The sequence below is a fragment of the Erythrolamprus reginae genome, chromosome 5 (genome assembly GCF_031021105.1).
Source record: "Erythrolamprus reginae isolate rEryReg1 chromosome 5, rEryReg1.hap1, whole genome shotgun sequence".
Lineage (NCBI taxonomy): Eukaryota > Metazoa > Chordata > Lepidosauria > Squamata > Dipsadidae > Erythrolamprus > Erythrolamprus reginae.
The window spans coordinates 50,041,707-50,064,305 of record NC_091954.1 but is presented as its reverse complement, the minus strand read 5'-3'; the positions used below and the strand labels follow the sequence as shown (position 1 = coordinate 50,064,305).

The 22,599-nt window shown below is 38.3% G+C and overlaps 2 protein-coding genes across 3 annotated transcripts in view; one reads left to right on the top strand and one right to left on the bottom strand.

Annotated features, from left to right (window-relative positions):
• Positions 1-2,222, top strand: part of HTRA1 (HtrA serine peptidase 1) — a 44,490-nt gene extending 42,268 nt beyond the window's left edge. For both annotated transcript variants that reach the window (XR_011559182.1, XM_070752557.1), the window contains exon 9: positions 1,286-2,222. Coding sequence is in view for 1 of the 2 variants with exons in the window: in XM_070752557.1 (XP_070608658.1) it covers positions 1,286-1,454 (169 nt within the window). In the remaining variant the exon portion in view is untranslated. The remainder of the gene's footprint in view (positions 1-1,285) is intronic.
• On the bottom strand, positions 301-21,262 carry LOC139167736 (scavenger receptor cysteine-rich domain-containing protein DMBT1-like). The gene is made up of 9 exons (XM_070752558.1): positions 21,156-21,262; positions 18,822-18,860; positions 14,794-15,105; positions 13,377-13,394; positions 11,687-11,704; positions 9,375-9,686; positions 7,234-7,263; positions 5,449-5,480; positions 301-1,292 (listed from the first exon to the last, which is right to left on the bottom strand). Exons 1-8 carry the CDS (start codon positions 21,211-21,213, stop codon positions 5,452-5,454), a joined length of 816 nt encoding a protein of 271 aa, XP_070608659.1. The 5' UTR covers positions 21,214-21,262; the 3' UTR covers positions 301-1,292; positions 5,449-5,451.
• Between the last annotated feature and the right edge of the window lie 1,337 nt (positions 21,263-22,599).

The window sequence follows — 22,599 nt, the reverse complement described above, 5'->3', positions numbered from 1 at the left end:
ATGAGGTGGGGAAGGAATTCTGATTAGCTTCAGTGCCACCAACATGAGCATAGTAAAGCTTCCTGGATAGATTTACTCTTGCTCTAGAGCAGTGTTTCCCAACCTTGGCAACCTGAAGATATTTGGACTTCAATTCCCAGAATTCCCCAGCCAGCGTTTGCTGGCTGGGGAATTCTGGGAGTTGAAGTCCAGATATCTTCAAGTTGCCAAGGTTGGGAAACACTGCTCTAGAAGTATAAGTTTAATTTCTCAGTCAGAAGAAAAGTTTGTAAAAGAAGGCAAGGAAGATTCTTAGAGCCATTAGATATCACATAAGGTTTATTTCATGGAAATGTTTAAAAGATTCTACAAAAAGGAAACTGGATATATTTTACTTCTTAAAAATGATAACTGAAGTACTAACCACCTCTCTAATTTAACAATTATATATTAGATAAATTAAATAACAATTAGACAAGTGTATAGAACAATTATTATTTCAATTTTAAATCAACGTCTCAAAAATCTGCTTATTTTGTTATTAAATATTTATGTTGTTTTTATGCTATCTTTCAACAATTAACCTCAAGGGTTAATAGCAGAAATTAAAAATGAACCAGACTATTTTTAAAACCTCCATTAGAAACATATAGAAATGAAATCAATATTAGTTCTGGAGGAAACACATTTCACAATTTGTAATTGATAAAAAGATCTTTCCAGTGTGCCTCAGAAAGTGGACCTTTATAAATAGGCCCAGTTTCAAATTTAATTTTTAATGTATCTCATATATAAAATGATAAACTCATACGATTGTGCATTAGTTAATAGCTGCATTTTTCATCAGTTGGCTCTCTTTGAGTCTGTTACAGGAATCTAAATGTTTACTACAAAGGCTATTGTGCTTATGTAGTGATAGTTGAATCAACAAGGCAATAAAGATGCTATATATGAGGCATAGTAGGGGGGGAAAGGTAAAAATAGTATCCTATATATGTTGCATGTAATACATACAAATTAATAATTATTAATTATTATATCAGCTCTTTCTTTACTCTGGGCAAAACTTTACAATGAGAGGTACATAATCATGGATTCTTTATCAAGGGATGCATGTTCACACTTTTTTTGTCTAATGTCACGGGAAACTTCCTTTCTTTCCCAAAGTAAGCATATATATACTATATTGGCCAAATACAGTAGTAGTTTCTTAGACTGAATTGTGATTCCCATATCTTGAAGTGTCTTGCTATAGAAAGCAGGTGTGAATCTTTTATTAAGCTAATTTTTTTCTTGTTTATTTCAGAGGAGGCCTGAAAGAAAATGATGTGATTATAAGCATTAATGGACAGCCAATAATTTCTGCCAATGATGTCAGTGACATTATCAAAAAGGACAGTACACTCAGCATGGTAGTACGCAGAGGGAATGAGGACATTATTCTAACAGTTATTCCTGTAGAAATTGACCATTAAATTGAGACATGAACTGGATTTCATGCAGGTGTTGGACTGTTTGTATAATCTCTGTGCTGGTACAGAAAAAAAAATAGATTTTGACCAACTATCCAACTATGTTTAGTGGTATTGTATTGCTGAATAAAATAATTTTTCAATAGGTCAAATATCGAAGATAATACTTCAGCTATTCTTATTGTGTGCTTTGTATTCTTTGTGGAGTCCTTGGTGCTCAAAAGAGACAATTAAAAAGCTAAGAATACATATTCTCCTGCAACCTTTATCCAAAGAAGCAGAGATTAACACCAGAAAAACAATCAAGCAGAAAGTAATATCATAATCAAGGATCTACCAAGGAAAAAACTTCATTTCAACCCACATTAGCAACTCTATATAAACAAAGAACAAACTCCACAGTCACTAGTACTGATTGTATCTAGTCATACAAGAAACATCTGTAAATAAGGATCCAAGCTAGAGATCACCAAGGACTACACAGTTCAACTTGAGCTCCATATGTTATCTTTTATATTATTTTACTGGCTACTTCATCTATTACTACCACTTTAGTGATCATACGTTCTAATCTGCAAGATAAACTACCTGTAAAACATAGGTTGTAATATTCCATTTTTTAAATAGCTTGATATTTCCTGAAGATACAACTGTTAACAATATGAAAATATTCGAAATAAATGACTTGTACACATGCAAGTTCTGAACCTATTCTGATTTTTAAAAAACCAACTACTTTAATTTAATTAAAGCACTTTCACTTATATGTTTTATTCCTGGTAAACGTTTGCTCTATTTTTTTCAGATAAAGGGTAGTTTGAAGCTGAAATACCATTGATTTTACTATATGCTATATAATGCACAGTCATTCTTGCTTAGTTCATTAAGTCAATACTTTTATTCATAATTTTCACATAAAAGAACACATTACTATCCAGATGTGCATAGTACATTCCACCCATCCTGGATATACTATTGTGAATGTAAGAAATATAATAGGTTCATGGTCTACACCTACAAATCTGTCATAGTATAGGATGCTCTCTAATTGAGTTGACTGATTCACTTCAGCAGCAGCCTAATCTTAATAGATCAATGCGAAGTCATCTGGTGGTTCATTCCAGATCTGTGAGCAATTCATGTGCTTCCTCAGTCAATGCATAACAATATTCCAAAATAAATGTACTGAAATTGGAGAAATATACTGAAATGTACCGTATATACTCGAGTATAAGCCGAGTTTTTCAGTCCAAAAAATGGGCTGAAAAACACAACCTCGGCTTATACTCGGGTCATTGACAAAGTCACCACAAGAGGGCGCCATTGCTTGAGCCAGAGCGAGGAGGCACCAGCTTTTTCCCCCTCGCGCGCGCCTTAAGGGCTGTGGGAGGGGTGGGGCTGGTGCCTCCTCTCCCTGGCTCAAGCAAAGGAGCCAGCCAAGTGCTCCAACCGAGGGGAAAAAAGCAATGGGAAGCCGGTGAGGTCGTGTGTGTGTGTGTGTGTGTGCCCCCTCTCCCCCCCACCGTGAAAAAAGCCAGCTACCTCTTTGAAGGAGTGGGTGTGTGGCCAAAGTGCCTCCTTTTTTCCCTTGCTGAAACCGGGAGGCTTTTTTTTTTTACTCCTTGCTCCCTCCCTGTGTGTATTTGTCAACAAATAAACCCTATCTGAGTCGGCAGGAGGGGGGAAGCCCTAGAGCAGCATGGGGGTGGGGGTGTGAATGAAAGGGAAGCCAAGGCAACAAAGAAAAAGGAGGATGAATTTTAGAGTGTGTGTGTGTGTGTGTGTGTGTGCATGCCCCCTTCTCCCCACCGTGAAAAAAGCCAGCTACCTCTTTGAAGGAGTGGGTGTGTGGCCAAAGTGCCTCCTTTTTCCCCTTGCTGAAACCGGGAGGCTTTTTTTTTAACTCCCTGTGTGTATTTGTCAACAGGTTTACCGTAACTATTCCTTGCTCTCTCTGCATTGCCCTTAGTTGGATTAAAAAGGCCCCCTGCTGTCAGATTCTCCTCCCCCTCCTTTGAAAGGATTTAAACTGCTTAAAAATGGTATTTTGTGGTAGTTGCTATCCTTGCTTGGATAGGAACTAATAAGGCAAGAGCTAGACAGGAATTCCTAAAGTGTGTTTGTGGATCTTTAAAAGTTGCCTTTTATAAAGTGGGTTTGAGAGCAAGTTTCAATTAACAAGTATGAGGGGAAGCATTTTACATATTTTAAAAATGAGTTTGATTCTTAATAGGACCTGCATATTTAGGATACAAAACCACAAGAGCTGTCTGTGTTTTGCAAGTTTTGCTTGTCTCACTAGTCTGTCTGTCTGTCTATCTATCATCTACCTACCTATCTGGTTTTCTATGCTGATAACCTCACAGTAGCTAATGCTGAAGCTCTGTTTGGATATACAGATTTATTTATTTATTTATTTATTTATTTAATTAACTGGATCTGTATGCTGCCCCTCTCAAGGACTCAGGGTGGCTCACAGCATATATAAAAACAGAACAATAATGTAAATCCAATTAATGATGAGATGATGAGAAGGAATCCTGTTTTAAATTTACAGAGCTAGTTTACTGGTTTTCTTTAAAATAAATATTCTAAAACATGTAATCTTCTGATGTTTCAATTAATGTAATTTTATTGGTTTCCATTTTTATAAGTTACCAGTAGCCACTGCATTTTCTAATCTCGGCTTATACTGAGGTCAATAAGTTTTCCCAGGTTTTTTTGTGATAAAACTGGTGCCTCGGCTTATACTCGGGTTGGCTTATACTCGAGTATATACGGTACTTGAATTGGAGAAATGCACAGCTTACATTGACAATTCATCAAACCACTAATCTACAATTGCCTTATGGAAAGGCAATTACATTCCAAGAATCATATATGATTCTGCAAATATATGAAAACTTTCTGAGAGAAAACCAGGAATGACTACTTCGTAGCTGGAGATGATTAACTGGTTGGAAAGAATTCTGCAGTGGAATATTTGATCAGTGAGTGCAAAATGACTAAATTAGTAGATTATTTTGGCTTGCTAACATAAACCACTTTTGCAGGAGCTTCCTGAAAATTTTCTTTCAAATCTTGATAGTTCCCGCTTCCAGTATTCTCTTTATTATAATTTCCAGCTGGGGTTATGGTATATATTCTATTTAGATGCAATAGGCTGTGTGCCTAAGACCTACAAAATTGTTAATGAAAACAAAAATCTAAAAAATAATAAATTCAAAACCCATGCTATGCATCCTAACAATAAACATAAAACATTAATAAATAAAAATGAATAAGAGATTGTTACTCCTTATTTGCTACTTATTATCTGGAACTTTTAAAAAAATAGATCCATGGAATATCTTGATATTTCTGAGCATCTGGATTATTCCATCAGGAGCCCACGGGTTTAGGCCCAGCAGAATCTTAATATAGCCCTGGCTGCATTGCATCTTTTCCCAAGAAATGTGCGATAACCTGGGGAATGCTGTTTAACATCTGCAAAATTTGGAAATGCACTTGGGAAATTTTTGGACATTAGAAATGCACTTGGGAATTATACACATCTGGAATATGGATGTTTATAAAAGTGTATAGCTTCTTAAAAAATCTAAAGGGGATCTGATGTTGAATCATGAGATAATGAGATTGGCTAAGGCAGTGTTTCCCAACCTTGGCACCTTGAAGATATTTGGATTTCAACTCCCAGAATTCCCCAGCCAGCGAATGCTGGCTGGGGAATTCTGAGAGTTGAAGTCCAAATATCTTCAAGGTGCCAAGGTTGGGAAACACTGGGCTAAGGGATTAGGAAGAACTGAGTAAAAAGATGGGAGCAGTCTCTAACTCAGTGTGTATCAGCCTTGGCAGCTTTCAGATTCAAGTCCAAGAATTCCCCCACCTTAAAAGTAATTCCAAATGTGTGTAAATTTTGCCTCTCTGAACTTGGCCATTACAAATGTTAAGTTATCAGGTTTAATAATATTACTATCTCAATTAATTGGAAACTTACCTGTTAAACAAAAATCGTGCTTGATCCATAACCTGTAAATGGAAATAAATTTAATATTCAGAAAGAACATGAATGTCATTAAAAAGGTACAACAAAGAATGTTCTTCTGGCACCTCAGATAGTTCAGATTGCCCAAGGATCTGCTGATATAGATAAGAGGAATTATTGAGTCTTTCATTTTTAACTCAGTAACTGTCTGGTTTGGCACAGCAACCAAAGAGGACAGGGATAGTCTTGAACAGATAGTTAGGACTATGGGGGGGGGGGGGGGGGAGCAGTTGCAACCAGCCTGCTTTCCATTGAGGATCTCTATACTGCATGAACCAGAAAGAGGGCTTAGAAAATATCTATAGACAGTTCACATTGTGGACATAAGCTGCTTTAACTTCTCCCCTCAGGATGTTGCTCCAGGGCATTGCATGCCAAAACTAGACACAAAGATAGTCTTTCCTTCGGTGTCATTACTGCTGAAATCTTACTGTAATTCCCACGGCACTGTCTTAGGCCTAAAGATATATAAAGATGTAGTAGGCTGTATTGCTATTATCCTTGTGATCTCATCTTTCCTACACCTCCTATTGGTATCTTATTATTCATCACTTGTTTGCATCTTATGATTAATGCTTATAACTATGATTTATGATGTATGACCTATTACTTTGTTATTTGTATGTACTCTGAGAGTTTATACCTTAGAGACAAATTCCATATGTGTCCAATCACACTTGGCCAATATGAATTTTATTCTATGAAATTTTAAATCATCACCATCTTTCAAACAACGGCAGAACCATAGATGATGAGAGGGGACTGTGGCTCATTGGGAAGTTTTTGGACTTGAAGTCCATACAGTGAAAGCTGCCAACGTTGAGACACACTGTCTAAATCCTGCAGATATGCTTATGGCAAGGAAGCAGCATTTTCTGTTACAAAATTTAATAATAATAACAACAATAGAGTTGGAAGGGACCTTTGAGGAGGTCTTCTAGTCCAACCCCCTGCTTAGGCAGGAAACCATACACTACTTCAGACAGATGCTTATCCAACATCTGCTTTAAAACTTCCAGTGTTGGGACATTCACAACTTCTGGAGGCAAGCTATTCCACTGATTAATTATTGTGACTATCAGGAAATGTCTCCTTAGTTCTAAGTTACTTCTCTCCTTTAGTTTCCACCCATTGCTTCTTGTTCTACCCTCAGGTGTTTTGGAGAATAGGCTGACTCCTTCTTTGTGAGACTGAATCACTTAAACCATCCAGACCATAACCTTGTGACCTGGACCTAATGCAGAAGAGCTTATGCCCTAATGGTAATTTAAACTGTTTGGTCACTACAAAATATTCAATAATCAGACATAAGGCTAAGACTAGACAATATTGTTTGGAGGGACCTAGGGGAAGAGCCTTCTCTGTTGGGGGCTTGGCCATCTGGAATCAGGTCCCCCTGGAGATTCGCACTGCCCCCACCCTCTTTGCCTTCCATAAAAGTTTAAAGACCTATTTACATCGCCAGGCTTGGGGCCATTAGATACTAGTCCCCTGACCGATGAATGTATTAGTATGTTTTGTTGAGTGAATGTGATGAATGTTTTTAAATTATATTAGAGTTTTTTAAGGTCTTTTTAGCCATATTAATTGGATTTTTAGATGTATTTGTTATATTGTTTCTGATATGTTGTGAGCCGCCCCAAGTCCTTGGAGAGGGGCGACATACAAATCCATTTAATAAATAATAATAATAATATATATTACGTTCAACAGTATTACAATTAACTATAGCCTTACCTGGAATTCCAGTTGGACTCAATCCAGAATCTATAAGTGGAGATAAATTGAGTGCTCAAAAAGACATGTACATACAAGTTTAAATCACCACCACCACCCTCATTGTTAGTTTCACCATCATAACAACTGCAAGGCCATGATGCCCTTCTAAGAAAGGATCATAGGACCATGGGTGAGAAATGCTTTGCATCACAAACTTTTTGATTCACTCCTCAGTTGATGAGAATGATGAGATGAGAAAGCAAGTGATCAATGTAACACCTTTGCTTTAATCTTTAGAAAATCCCTTCCAGTCACAATTTATGATGTTGGGATAGATAAATAACTGACTTGACTTGTTGCAGCTTTTTATATGAGGAGTGATCTTTTTTTACAGGATCAGTCCTGCATTCCCTTTAGGGAACTCTCTGAAAATCCCTGTGAAAGAAATGAAGCCAACCCTTATTATAATATTTCAAATCTTCCACTAATATGAAAAATATGCTTCAGCTAAGCTTTTGGGTATGGATTTCTTGGAACAAACAAAGGAAACTCTCAAGAAAGTAGCTCCATTCCAACTAAAATCAGGCGTCATTTGCTGCAAGCAATGATGCATGGCTTAGTCATAACTATTTGTGGTTCCAATAATTTTAATGAAATTTAGTCATAGTTGGTTAAGGCTCATAGGTTTAGGTAAAAAAAACAACACTAGTCTGCTTAGTTTTTTTAGAAGACTTAAAATTCTAACCTCAACTGATTAAACAGCAAAGCAAACTTGCAAAAAGGGATTAATCTTATTTAATATGGTGGTTGCAGCTATGAAATGGGGAAACAAGTCTATGGAGACTTCTGAGATTCCAGCTTAAAAAAAAATAGAAGTGTTGTTCAAACTGTTATCACAAATAGCTGCTCTTGAGACTTAATGTGCAAAACCTGAAAACTGATATTAATTTGAGAAAGATTTGTGGACAGGAACTTCTATCATGCTCTCAGTGTGATTTCATTGATTCCATGTATTTTCACTCAAACAATACTTGTGGAGTGGACTAGATAGGTACACATTAAGGACATTTACATTGAACAAAATCAGGGGTGAAATCCAGCACCAGATCTGGAGAACCTGTGGTCGAAATTTTGAGTAGTTTGGAGAATCGGCAAATACTACCTCTGGCTGGCCCCATAGTGGGATGGGAATGGAAATTTTGCAATACCCTTGCTCTGCAACGCCCACCCTCGCCCACAGAACAGGTAGAGAAAATTTTTGAATTTCGCCCCTGGACAAAATCCTTTTTCTGATCCATCTCTAGAGGAGTCAGATATTAACAGAAGTTCATTGTCCATGAATCTATGATCAATTCTAAACAGAGAATTGTTGGAAAAAACTAAATTGCTGCTGAATACATGCGCCAAAGAAAGCAGAGCTATTAGTAATTCATGAAGCTTTGCTTAGATCTAAATCACATTTTAAAATGCACAAATCCCAGCGACTGGTTAGGTCCCACAGAGTTGGCCTTCTCTGGGTCCCATCGACTAAACAATGTCGTTTGGCGGGACCCAGGGGAAGAGCCTGCTCTGTGGCGGCCCCAACCCTCTGGAACCAGGTCCCCCTGGAGATTAGAACTGCCCCCACCCTCCTTGCCTTTTGAAAACTTCTTAAAACCCACCTCTGCCATCAGGCATGGGGGAACTGAGACATCTCCCCCGGGCCTATACAGTTTATGCATGGTATGTTTGTGTGTATGTTTGCTTTTAATAATGGGGCTTTTAGTGTTTTTTAAATTATTAGATTTATTTTTACATTGTCTTTATTATTGCTGTGAGCCGCCCCGAATCTACAGAGAGGGGCGGCATACAAATCAAATCAAATCAATCAATCAATCAATCAATCAATCAATAAAAGTTATCCAAAAAAAGAGATTATTTTTGAAGTTACTTTGAACCTTATTGCATACACCTTTCAGTAAATGAAATGTTGAATCTTACTAACTGATATGCTCAATAGTTTCAAGACGGTACATGACGATGAACTATCCACTGTGAATAATTTATAATAATAAATGTATAAATAAATAACTTGACTAAACAATACGAATCTCTTGAAAGAAAAGGATGACATGCAAAATATATCTGACAGTTTTCATAAAGCAGAATAAAATACCTACCAGAGCATATAACAGCAGCATCGTTGTAATTTCCGCATGTAGCAGGACGATACTCGTGTGGGCATGACAATATACTATATTCCGACCCAGAGCAATGTACTTTAGTCATCAAAGGGCCACTCTCTCCTTTACCAAAAGAGCCATCAGTCAGAGCAGCAAGAGCATGGCCACAGTATAGTTCATTGCAGACAACCTCAGCATCTCTTATGTCCCAATCTTCACTGCAAACCACATGTCTCCAGTTGGCAAAAAAAACAACATCAACACGACCAGCACATCGGTTTGGGCCATCCAGCAGCTGCACAAACAGCACTTTAGCAGGGAGGGGAAAAGGCAAAAATGATTGCTGTCAGCACAGGTGATTGTAGACCTATTTTCAAAATTAAGATAAATGCATAAGTTAAGGTTTTGTTTTTCATCTGTTTCCCCATCAAAAAGAGGGGAGTGATGGGAGCTGCACTTTAGTCACTCCAGGTAGTCCTCGACTTACAACCACAATTGAGCCCAAAATTTCTCTTGCTAAGTGAAACAGTTGTTCAATAAATTTTGTTCCATTTTATGACCTTTCTTGCCTTTCTTTCTTGGTTGTTAAATGAATTGCTGTGATTGTTAAATTCGTAACACAGTTGTTAAATAACTCTGGCTTTCCCATTGACATTGCTTGTCAGAAGATTGCAAAAGGGGTTCACAAGATCTTGGGACAAGCATCATAACTATGATTCAGTTGCCAAGCATCTGAATTTTGATCATATGGTCATAGAGATGCCATATGATCGTAAGTGTGAAAAAACTGTTGTAACTTTGAATGGTCACAAAACAAACTGTTGAAAGTCGAGGACTCCGTATAGTTGGGAAAGCTATGGTCATTTTTAAAAGATAGCTTCAGTGTCAATGTGACTTTTATGACTATTTTTTTTTAAAGTTGTAAATAGAAAACAAGTTGCAATCTTGTCAGCCAATTTACAGGTTTATGGGAGGTCTGGAAAAGGGCAAGTATGGCTTAGGGCAGTGATGGCAAAAAAAAAATTTCCTTGGGTGCCAAAAGAGTAGTAGGCATGTTATCATGCATGCACGAGTGCCCACATCAACAACTCAGTGCCTGAGAAGAATGAAAACAACTTCCCCCAACCCCTGGAGGCCCTCTGGAGGCCAGAAATGACCTGTTTCCCAACTTCTGGTGGGCCCAGTAGGTTCGTGTTTTGCCCTTCTCAGGCTCCAAAGGCTTCCCTGGAGCCGGGGAAAGGAAAAAATGCCCTCCCCCATCTCCCTGGAGGCTCTCTGTGTGAGCCAAAAATCAGCTAGCCGATACACGCATGCATGTTGGAGCTGAGCTAGGGCAAGGGCTCACGTGCCAGCAGATTCGGCCCCGTGTGCCACCTGTGGCACCTGTGCGATAGGTTCATCATCACTGGCTTAGGGGAAGGCGATGTAAAAAGACCTCAGGAGAACAGGCAAACTGGGTAGAATCTGGTAGAAGGCTAGACAAACAGCATGGAGAAATTAGAATAGATGCTGCCACGGATGAGGAAAGGCCAAATAAAGTGGGCTAGGCAGATGCAAGTAAAAAAGGGGAATTGGCCAGAAACAGTAAACCCCTTTGCAAAGCAAAAGGAGTTAACTTAGGTCAACAGGGAGGGAAAGGAAGAGAAGAAGAGAAGAAAATATATGTACCGTAGGTCAGAATTGTGGAGTCCTTGGGGTTCATCCAAGCTCAGAGAGGACAGATTTGAAAGAAAAGACTGGAAAGTTTCAAAGACTGGAGGATTTGTGTGCTTCACTGGATACTTCATGTAACCCACAAATCTTACATTTTGTACTACTTAATACAGTCTTATGTTTTTAATGTGGAATTCTTTCATATTTAATAATAACAATCTCTTGTATGTCATGCATGCTACGAGAGAGAGAGAGAGAGAGAGAGAGAGAGAGAGAGAGAGAGAGAGAGAGAGAGAGAGAGAGAGAGAGAGAGAGATGTAGTTTAATAGGGGTGAGTTCTATAAGTTGCTTTTAAGAAACAGTAGTAAGTCTTGACAAGTAATAAATTCATAGTACCCTATTATTTAGAGACTAGAGAGTCACAATAATTGAGGGGGGGGAGTAAAATTACAGGAAGAAGTCACAAGCACCCAATTTCAATTATTATCTGACTGAATCAACTGAATTAAAATATTAATTACATTCAGAGATTTTTCATTTGCTGAATTTTGTACATTCATAGTTTACTGAAAGTTTTAAAGAAACTCATTTCATGCAAAATATTTTAAAAGCTACTGTGTTTTGTTTGAAACAAAAGACTCTAAATACAAACTCACCATCTCCTTCAGTTCCAGCTGGAAGATATAATAAAATGTGATGGTTAAATCTGCAATCTATTTACATCTACACCTATAGATAACACACACATGTGCGCAAACAAATAAAACAATTTCCCTCTTTATCTCAATAAAGTTCAACATCTTCAGATATTGTTAGGTAATAAAATGTTTAATGACATCACATGATTGAGGTTGTGCACTGTTCACTAAAAACTAAAACAGCTGGTAAATTGCAATGGTAAAAGATCATGCAAATGCTGAACTTTTTGGAATTTTGGGGTCTTCATTTTCTATAATTACAGTATATTGACATAAATTGGACTTTTGTCTGCTGAATCACTGCACCTGCTACTGCTAAACTGTAGCTCTTTTCTTTTTCATTAGCTATTCTGCATGTATGGCAGGCTACTACTTTCCTCTGAAAGAATGTACTGAAATGCATCTTTTTTTGTTCACATAATAGATTTTGTTTTAGAAGTTTAGAAGTACAGAATAACACTGTTGGAATGGACTTGGAAGTCTTCTAGTCCAAGCCCCTGCTCAAATAGAGAGCTCTATAACCATTTCAGACAAATTGTTGTCTCATCTCTTCTTAAAAACATCCACTGTTAAAGTATCTACAACTTCTAGAGACAAATTGTTCTATTGATTAATTGTCTAACTGTCAGTAAATTTCTTCTTAGTTCTAGGTTGCTTATCTCCTTGATTAGTTTCCATCCATTGTTTCTTGTTCTGCCTTCTGTTGGCCCCTCTTCATTATATATCAGAATATTTCTATCAAATTTTATTTATTTGCTTGTGTTTATATACCGCTCACTCCAAAAAGGACTCAGAGTGGCTAACAATAGTCATAAAAACAACTATAATAAAAATATAGCAATAAAATAAATAGTGCAATAAAATATATAATGTTCTAGAAAACCATACTTACTTACAGTCAATCCTAATTCCAGGCCTGCTGGAAAAGCCATGTTTTAACGGCTTTCCATAAGACTGGTAGGATGGAGATAGTATGGATCATTGGGGCAGTTGATTCCAAAGGATCGGAGCTGCCCCAGAGAAGGCTCTTCCCTGAGATTCCGCCAGCTGACATTGTTTGTGGGACGGGACCTGGAAAAGGCCAACTCTGTGGGCCCTTACTGGCTGCAGCAAGGTATGAGGCAGGAGACAGTTCCGTAAATAGTCTGGCCCTGAACCATTTACGGCTTTAAAGGAGATAACCAACACCTTGAATTGAAACCAACACCTGTAGTCCTTATTTTTTTATTAAACTAGACATACCCAATTTCTGCAACCATTGTTCCTATGTTTTAGCCTCTTAATCTTCCTTGTTGCTCTTGTCTGCACTCTTTCTAGACTAGATTCTCAACATCTTTTTAATATAATGGTGACCAAACTGGATGCAATATTCCAAGTGCTGTTTTACCATGACATTATAAAGTGATAGTAACACTTCCCTTCATCTTGATTCTATAAAATTTATGGTGGTCTTAATTTTATATAACTTGCTAAATCACAAGCATTTAAAAGTTGATACCAAACTCCATATTGTGTATCATTATTAATATTATTGTGACAAAATCCCAAAAAACTGGAGGATATCCACTTTGATAAGATGCTCTACAGTTTGTTACATTACTATTATGCAAGAACATACAAAAATATTCATAATAAATGAAACACTTACATGGTTTATACTTTTCACCTATAAAAAAAACCAATATTCATATAATTAATCATTACCACATGAATGTTGTTTAAACTTTTTTTATTTTAAACTTTTTTGTTTTAAGATCTTTGTTTAAGACACTGTTTAGTGCAAATCGTAAGTGAAGGAGTAGTTGGATTGCCTTGAAAGTTTAAGTGAGTAATTTCCCCCTCTGCCATGCCTCTCAATCTGTGAAACTGAATAGATAAGGATTGCCTTCTTTCTTTAAGGGTTCCAGAAAACTTTTAAAACCTGGCTTTGGTCTTAGGTTTGGGCTCCTATGGGAACAGTCAGGAACGCAGTTCCGGTAGCAAAATTTGGAGCTCCACCCCAGAGCACTCAATTTGCACTGAAAGATGTTGAAAGAAAATGCATAAGCCACGCCCACAGTGTGGTAGTAAAATTTTTGTTAGCCCATCACTGGGTTGATGTATCAGCATTGTTGTGTTTTTAAATTTGATTTCTATTGTTTACAAGTCAGTTTTTCTTTAGGATGTCTATTTGCTTTGATATTGTAAATTTTATGGATTTTCCAATTTTGTATGCCACTCAAAATCTAATGGATTTGGGCAACTAATATGACAAGAAATTACAAGAAACAATAAAATGGATATATGTAGTTATGGAACAATCTTATCCTATGAGTGCTTAGGATGCACTGGTCCGTGGCGTTCCAGCAACCAGGCCTTGTAAACAATGTAAGCAGCACTCAAAACACACTCCCTTGTTGAATTATCTTCCTTTTGGATTATTTGTAGAAATTTTCTTTTCCTTAGCCAATTATACCACTTATCAATGAACAATAAAATTTAAAATTATACTGTATTTATCATACTATAAAGGATGTACCCTATATGTAACATTGGAAGATCTTATTCATTTACTCCCAAACAAACCTAGTAGAAACCTTTAAAGCAACAAAAAGGGAAAATAATACATCAGTGACACTTTTGAAATTTATGTCGTATTGATACGATACACCAGCTACATTGCTGGTTTCTTTCTATTTCTTATCTAAACTTTCTCTCTTTACTCTATTTTTTTCTGTTTTTTTCTTTTTTCACCTCTTCTGTTTTCTAAAATTCCTTTTCTTATCTCCTCAATATTTTTAATATTATATGATCTCTATGGTATAGGTATCAAATGTACTGATTTATAACCAAATTACTGTTGACCTATTACAAGTTATCGTTTCCATTTTTGTTTTCTGTAAAACTCAATAAAGACATTTTTAACAAAAGACACTCCCCATGGTCCGTGGACAAACCTTTCTCCATACAACCGATTCTTTGTGCCCAAAAGATGGGGGCTGCTGCTCTACAGTACTAATTAGTGAATAACCATATTGATTCCACACTTCCAGTAAAAATCAAGACTTAAGAAAATTCACACCTACCTGTACAGAGAACGGTAGCATCCTGTTGATGATTGCAGTTATGCACCCCCCATCCAGAGTTATCACACTCCCATAGAAAAAATTCATCTCCTTTGCATTGTACGTCACTTAGAACAATGTTGCCAGAGCCTGAGCCAAATTTAGGCCAGGACAGGTCTTCTACAGCATTTCCACATCCTAACTGTTGGCAAACGACCTGAGCATCTTTTATATCCCAGTTGTTGCTACAGACAGTTCCCCAGGCTCCTTCATAATACACCTCCACACGTCCCTCACAATAGTTGTATGTTCCAGCAAGTCTGAGAGACAGTCCTAATGAAGACCAGAGGGAGAAGGTTAATATTAGTTACATCTGGAAGTGAATAAAATAGAGCGGGTATGTTTGTTTTTTTGTATGTTTGTTTAAGATAGTAGGTATTGTATGAACATAAACAAAAGCAAAGTAGGTACAGATAAATTAGGACAATAGGGCAGTAGGACAGGGACAGGGCTTATACACCCCCCCCTTACAGACCCCTTAGTAGGGGTTGAGGTCAACTATAGACAGTCTAAAGTTAAAGTTTTTGGGGTTTGGGGAAGAAACCACAGAGTCAAGTAATGCATTCCAGGCAATGATCACTCTATTGCTAAAGTCGTATTTTCTGCAATTGAGCTTGGAGCAGTTTATATTGAGTTTGAATCTATTATGTGCTTGTATATTATTGCAGTTGAAGGTGAAGTATTCATTGACAAGTAGACATTGTGGCAGATAATTTTATGAACTAGATTTAGATTATAACAAAGGCGATGTAGCTCTAAACTATCTAAGCCCAAAATTTCAAGTCTGGTAGAATAAGGCAGTGTTTCCCAACCTTTTTTGAGCCGCGGCACATTATTCATATTTTCAAAATCCTGGGGAACAGTGAAGGGGGGCGGGGCGGGGGGGCGGGCTAAAGAAAAGTTTGGACAAAAAAACCCTCTCTCTTCCTCCCTTTCGCTCTATTTCTCCCTCTTTCTCTCTTTTCCTTCCTTCCCTTCTTTCTCTCTCTCCATCCCTTTCTTTCTTTCTTCCTCTCTTTTTTTCTCTCTTTCTCTCTCCCTCCTTCCCTTCCTCTATGTCTTTCTCTCTCCCTTGCTCTCTCTCTCTGTCTCTCTTGCTATCTCTTTCTTGCTTTTCTCTCTCTCTCTTGCTCTCTCTCTCTCTCTTTCACTGTCTTGCTATATGTCTCTTTCTTTCTCTTTGCCTCTCTTGCTATCTCTCTTTCTTTCTCTCTCTTTCTCTCTCTGTCTCTCTTGCTATGTCTCTCTTTCTTTCTCTTTCTCTCTCTCTCTGCCTCTCTTGCTATGTCTCTCTTTCTCTCTCTCTTTCTCTATCTCTCTTTCTCTGCCTCTCTTTCTTGCTCTGTCTCTCTTTCTCTGCCTCTCTTGCTATGTCTCTCTTTCTTTCTCTCTCTCTCTCAGCTGACTGCAAGCGGGAGCCCTGACGGCGGCAGCTGGACGTGCTGCTGGACACCGTATATGCCAGGCCCGCAGCGCCAGCAGCACGTCCAACCGCCACCGTCAGGGCTCCCGCTTGCAGTCAGCTGAGAGAGAGAGAGAGCTCCCTCTCGCCGCCGACATCTCCCTGTGACTGCCTGCGGCCGCTGCGGCCACCCCCCCCGCTCCCATCGCCAGTGCCCTCCCGCCGGGCCACAAAGGACACTTGCCGCAGGTCCAACCGCCACCGTCAGGGCTCCCGCTTGCAGTTTGCTGAGAGAGAGAGAGAGAGCTCCCTCTCGCCGCCGACATCTCCTCGTGACTGCCTGCGGCCGCTGCGGCCGCCCCCCCCGCTCCCAACGCCAGTGCCCTCCCGCGGGGCCACAAAGGACACTTGCCGTGGATGCCAGAGAAGCTCCAGCTGGGCGGGGCGCTGCCGGTACTTCCGTCCTGGGGCTCCCGCTCGCAGCTGTCCCCCGGCTCCTGCTCGATGCCGCGGTTTTCGGCGCTCTCCTGCTGGGCTCCAAAGAAGGAAGGCGGGAAAAAGGCTTTTTCCCGCCTTCCTTCTTTGGAGCCCAGCAGGAGAGCGCCGAAAACCGCGGCATCGAGCAGGAGCCGGGGGACAGCTGCGAGCGGGAGCCCCAGGACGGAAGTACCGGCAGCGCCCCGCCCAGCCGGAGCTTGGCGGCACACCTGGCCATGTCTCACGGCACACCGGTGTGCCGCGGCACACCGGTTGGGAAACGCTGGAATAAGGTATTCTGTTGCCAGTAGAGAAGTGGAGGACTCTTCTTGTGAAATATTTCTGGACTCTCTCGATTGTATTAATGTCCGAAATGCAGTGCGGATTCCATACAGGTTAGCTGTGTTCAGGAATTGGTCTAGCAAATGTTTTGTATGCTCTGGTTAGCAGTGTAATATTGCCAGAGAAGAAGCCACGCAAGATTAGATTAATAATTCTTAGTGCCTTTTTGGCAATGTTGTTACAGTGGGCACTGGCACTTAGGTTATTAGATATGAGGAGGGTGCTTGACAGAGTGGGGGTAAACTACAAGGTCATGTCCTACAAGCTTATATTTTGTGTTCTGATTCTTTTTGAGGAAATGTAAGACAAAGCATTTGTTGCTTGAGATTTGAAGTTGCCAGTTGTCTGACTATTCCGACCATTTAGTTCTTTCATTTCACAGAATAGAGTTCCCTGATTCTGGGTGTGTATCAAGCATTCTGAGAATCATTGGAATTATAGTGCTATCATCTGGAAAACTATTATATAAGTATTTTGAGTACTTTAATGCAAAGTGAGTTTTAAATGGCAGAATAGTAAATATTTATTTTTAAGGAAGGTAGAAAACTCAGTGAAAATTCCAACCACTGAAGTACTTCCTTTTTCTAAAAGGTTTTAAAAAAGACTTTATTTAAACAATTAAAATAAACAAAATTGACAAACTTGCTTAACAATGGTTGAGATTCTTTGGTTTACATTTTAGGAGTTACCGTTCTCCTCTTGTTTTCTATATAGTTTGAAGTCGATTATGTAACTAATAGAGAAAAGGGAAAGAAAAGAAAGAGAAAGAAAAAAAGTAAGAAAAAAGAAGAAAAAGAAATAGTAGCCAACTGTTTCCATTGGCTAACGTATTTAAGCAAACTGTTTATAAGTATATTCATGTAATTACTAAATTCTCAATTTGCAGGTACATAATTATTGTATAGTAAGATGCATTTGTTTAAAATTATATATATATAGGTATATGCAGAGGTGATGTACGTTGTTGTGTGATCTACTGGTTGTTAATATAGTATTCATTAGTTTCTGTATAGGTTGTGTTTGAGGTAGGTTTTAATTCTATTGCTTAGTGGCATGGTCTGTTTGTTTCGTATGTCTTCCTTTTTCGAAGTACTTCCTTTTTCAAAGCTATCCTTGAAGTGTCTTATTTTTATTTTACTTTATGTTCTGTGACAAACATCCAAGTTTCATATCTAATTTTAAGCTGAATTCTCATATTTTACAATTGCACAGCTGTGTTCTACATACTTTTGCATGCATTTCTGATTAACAATAATGTTTTGCAAGAAATTTACTCCAATATAAAGTATTTTTGAATGTCATTAGCATCAATATATATGCTTTTTAATCTGTGCTTCTTTAATATAAACTTTTGATGGACAAGACAAATAGAATAAGAATATTGCATTGCAATTCAATTTTTACAAACAATTTTCACAATAAAATTTTGAACAGGTATATTAAATTAAAATTACAAAATAATAGAAAATTTTCAGTAAAATGTGCACCAGACTACATTTCTTCCCCATATCTAAGTGAGAATCTTCTGTGATTGATTTTGATTATATGCGGTTGGGGATGTGGTGTAAAAGAAAGCTGTGTTTTTCAAAGGGAAATTTTTGCTTTTGCAAAAAGCCCATTTTCCCTAGGTGCTCATTTTGCTTTGCTAAAGATAAGAAGGTATGAAATATAACATTTATTTATTCTAAGATTTAAAACATTTTTTTTTTAGTTTAGTTAGTCTGACATTCCATCAGTCTAATCTAGTATTGTATACAGCCACACTAACCTGGAGTTGGAGGTGTCCCCACTGTACTCAGAGCTGGCACTAAATTGAGATTAAAAAAGATTATTACAATAATTATCACCGTCATTGCTATTATGATAATAATTTCCAAATACATACAAACCCTTTGATTGCTCTGTACAAGGAATACTGAATTCATACATAGGATTGTTCACTGAAAGAATCAAAATCTAGTTTCCCAAAATTAAGGCATAAAGCATAATTCCACAAGAGGGAGCTAAATCTTTACATTTAGTAACCTGTGCAGTGTAAAAAATGGAGATAAATCCATTATTATACTAATATAATGTTACGGATCCTTGCCATATTTATAGTTGCTCTAAAAGTGGGTCATTAAACCTACTGAACTCCAATACATTCACACATTTTGCGCTTGAATTCAACTAGAAATGTATATTTGTAAAGCTACCAATTCCAGCTGAAAAAATATCTGGTCAATTCCATGATGGCAATTAAAATGTTCTATATAGAAACCTCTCATTCCTTACTACCATTTCATGATTGCCTGAATTTCTCTAGATCAGATATATTAGTCTAAAATAAATCTTATGGGTTTATTCATTTTGGATTGCAGTCTGATTCCCATCTTCTTTTTTAAAAATGAATCAGATGGAAATAAATAGCTTTTACTGATAAATAAGGTTTGCAAGCCAATTATCATGCAAAAAGTTCAATTCAACACTACTTTGAATTTTTCACTGTAAACAGTAGTCCCTGCCCAAAAGTAGCCCTAAATTTCAGCGGTGATATTTAATATTGAGGTCAGATTACTTGCGGGACCACCTTCTGCCGTATGAACTCCAGCGACTAGTTAGCAGTTGGCCTACTCCAGGTCCTGGCAACCAGACAATGTTGCTCGGCGGGGCCTAGGGAAAGAGCCTTCTCTGTGGGGGGCCCCAGCCCTCTGGAATCTGCTCCCCCAAGAGATTCGCACTGACCCCGTCCTTCTCACCTTCCGCAAAAGTCCTAAGACTCACTTATGTTGCCAGGCTTGGGGCAATTTGATCTTGGCCCCGTGGCCAATGAATGTTATGTATGGCTGAGGTTTGACTGTATATGATTGATTTTTAAAATATTTGGGATATTAGGTTAGTTATCTAGTTTAGTTAACTGGATTAGCTATTGTATTTTATTGTTTCTATAATATATTGTAAGCTGCCCTGAGTCTTCAGAGAGGGCTGGCATACAAATCCAATAAATATATAAACAATAAATTATATTACTAAGTGCTTTAATATATACAAAAAGGTAACACTCAATTTACCATTAGTGGGTTTGAAGGATTAGTTTTTTAATAACCCAAATCTGGATACCCTAAATATGTCCTTAAAGTTCAAGGGAGATTGAGAACCTGAAATATATCATGTTCTGTTATATTGCTCAGTTGTTACATTATTGGTTTTAACTAACAGGCCAGGTGCACCTGATATATTTTATACTTTTCATTTTATTGGCAGATACAGACACTGATGTTAGGAAGAACAAATGTAGTCAAAACGTCCAACAGGCATATTTATCTTCGTAAAATAGCTAATTTCTTTTGGGATGAATGAAGGAAACTTTGTCTATGCCAGCCCATAGACCCACAGTCTGGAGCACTGTGGAACTTATAGATTTGATACTACTTTTGCTCTGTATGAGAAAGTGGCATGACAGTACATGCTCATGCATATTTAAGTCCTTATCAGTGCTTTTAGAAGGAATAATAATTTTGAGAATCTGTGTTATATAAGAAATGAATCCACTCCCAGCCAGCCAGTCCTGCTTGGCATCTATGCTTCTGTTTGAAAGCTATAGCTGCATCTGGAACTTAGATATCGGAGCACCATTTTTAATCACTTTCATGTCATTAAATTAATGAAAATAAATAAAGACTCCTGATGTTGTGGGCATAAATAGAACAGCAGCGGAGAAAGACATTAATCACCCCTTTTCTTGTTGATCCCTTTTTTATCCTTTTTGCAAATCCGCTTGTCCCAATTTAAAAGCAAGTTTGGGTTTCTGCTGTCATGTCACTGTTATATTGATAACATATGGAAAGGATTTACCATAACAACTTCACCAAGTGGGTCCTAAGAACAGCAGACTTACACAGTTACCTTCTGAATTTCATCTTCTCAAATACAAAGTCTTTTAAAAGTACTTCATGACACAATTAAACAATAAAATAATAAAATTCTTAGCCTTTGTGCAATTGTGTCAGGATTATCATTGGCAGTTACATCTGGTCTTCCCTATTCCCTACATTCTAATCTCTACCCTTGTAAAATTTTCCACCTTGCAGATTTCAGTATAGATGTATAGCAAATGTGTTACCTGAGCCAACGTCCTGAAGTATTTCTGTAATTATCATCAAAAATAGGATAGGCTCCATGATAGCATATATTCTTCTGGATCTTTTCCTTTTCAATAAAGACAGTTTGGGTTCTTATATACATTGAGTCTCTCAGGGAGTGGCTTTCTGTTTCTTTTGTCAATAATAAAAGAAGAAAAGATCAGTTAAAATACACACTCTCTAAAATACACACACACACAAACAAACAAACACACACACACAAAGACAGCTGTATCCTTGATCACTGAACAACACATTTTTTCAAAAGTTTGCTTCCTTCAATCAGGTCCATTCGGCTATCAATTTGGCATTGAATTTCTTCCTAATCCCTCTGGTCATGGGGAGGCGGTAAGGAGCGGAAAATTGGTAGTTCAGCAACTCTGTGATCTCCTTTGGGCACCTTTTGGAGGGTGAAGGGCCTCTCCACGTCATGGCTACAAGGCTCAGCCTTAGTTATGGAGGGGAGATGCCTTTGGGGCTCACCCACCGCACGCCCAGAGACGATTACCTGGGTGGGTGAGCCTCCCCACACACATGGGTGTGGCAGGGAGCAAGGGGGGGTGTCAAGTTCAAGTTCAAGTTTAAGGGGACCCACCTTTGCTCAACAGGACGCTTCGCCCATAGTTGCTCAGAAATGTTTGATTGGCTTTCCACCCTCTTTCGTTTTACCTCTGCAGGTCCTGTTTAACTACAATAAATGTGACCCATATATAATCCATTTTCTGTGTCCGTGGGCTTACTCTGTGTTCACCACAATGTGCTATTGTGGCCTAATGCTTCAGACAGGGTGATGATCTTCATTTGAACTCAATGTCTGAAGCAATGTTTAGCAATGCACAGCCAGCCCTGGTGGAATCCCAAAGAAACACTTTTCTAATGGATCATGCTCATAAATCAAGGTCCTTAACAAACTGTCAATGTCAGCACTGAAAATGAGGTGGTCAACTTGTGTAAAGAAATTTGTTAAATCATTCTGGCAAAAACAGAAGATTTAAAAAAAAAAACACGTTACTTGAGAGATTAAATTACAGGTTATTTTGTGATTAGCAGCCAAAAATTTACAGGCTACATCCAGGAATAAAATGCTCCCAGTTTGGTCCAGTTTGGGCATATTGGTAGTGTTGGCCCCCCATGGTTCTTCGAACTGCCAGTGATGGCTGGCTGGCCACGCTCCGGAACTGGTCCCTGAGTCACTACTTGCTTGCCTTGCAAGCAGATGTCCCGGGACTGCACTTGTGGTAGGGTGCGAGTCACCTGACCATCAAGCCACACCCATCTGAAGGAATACCCACCTGGCCTCAAGTCACACCCACAAAAATAAGCCACACCCATAGAACCGGTAGGGAAAGTTTTCACATTTTACCACTGGATACACCCAAAAGTGTCCATGAACTAGAATCTTTCCTTTCCAGTGATTAGGATAAT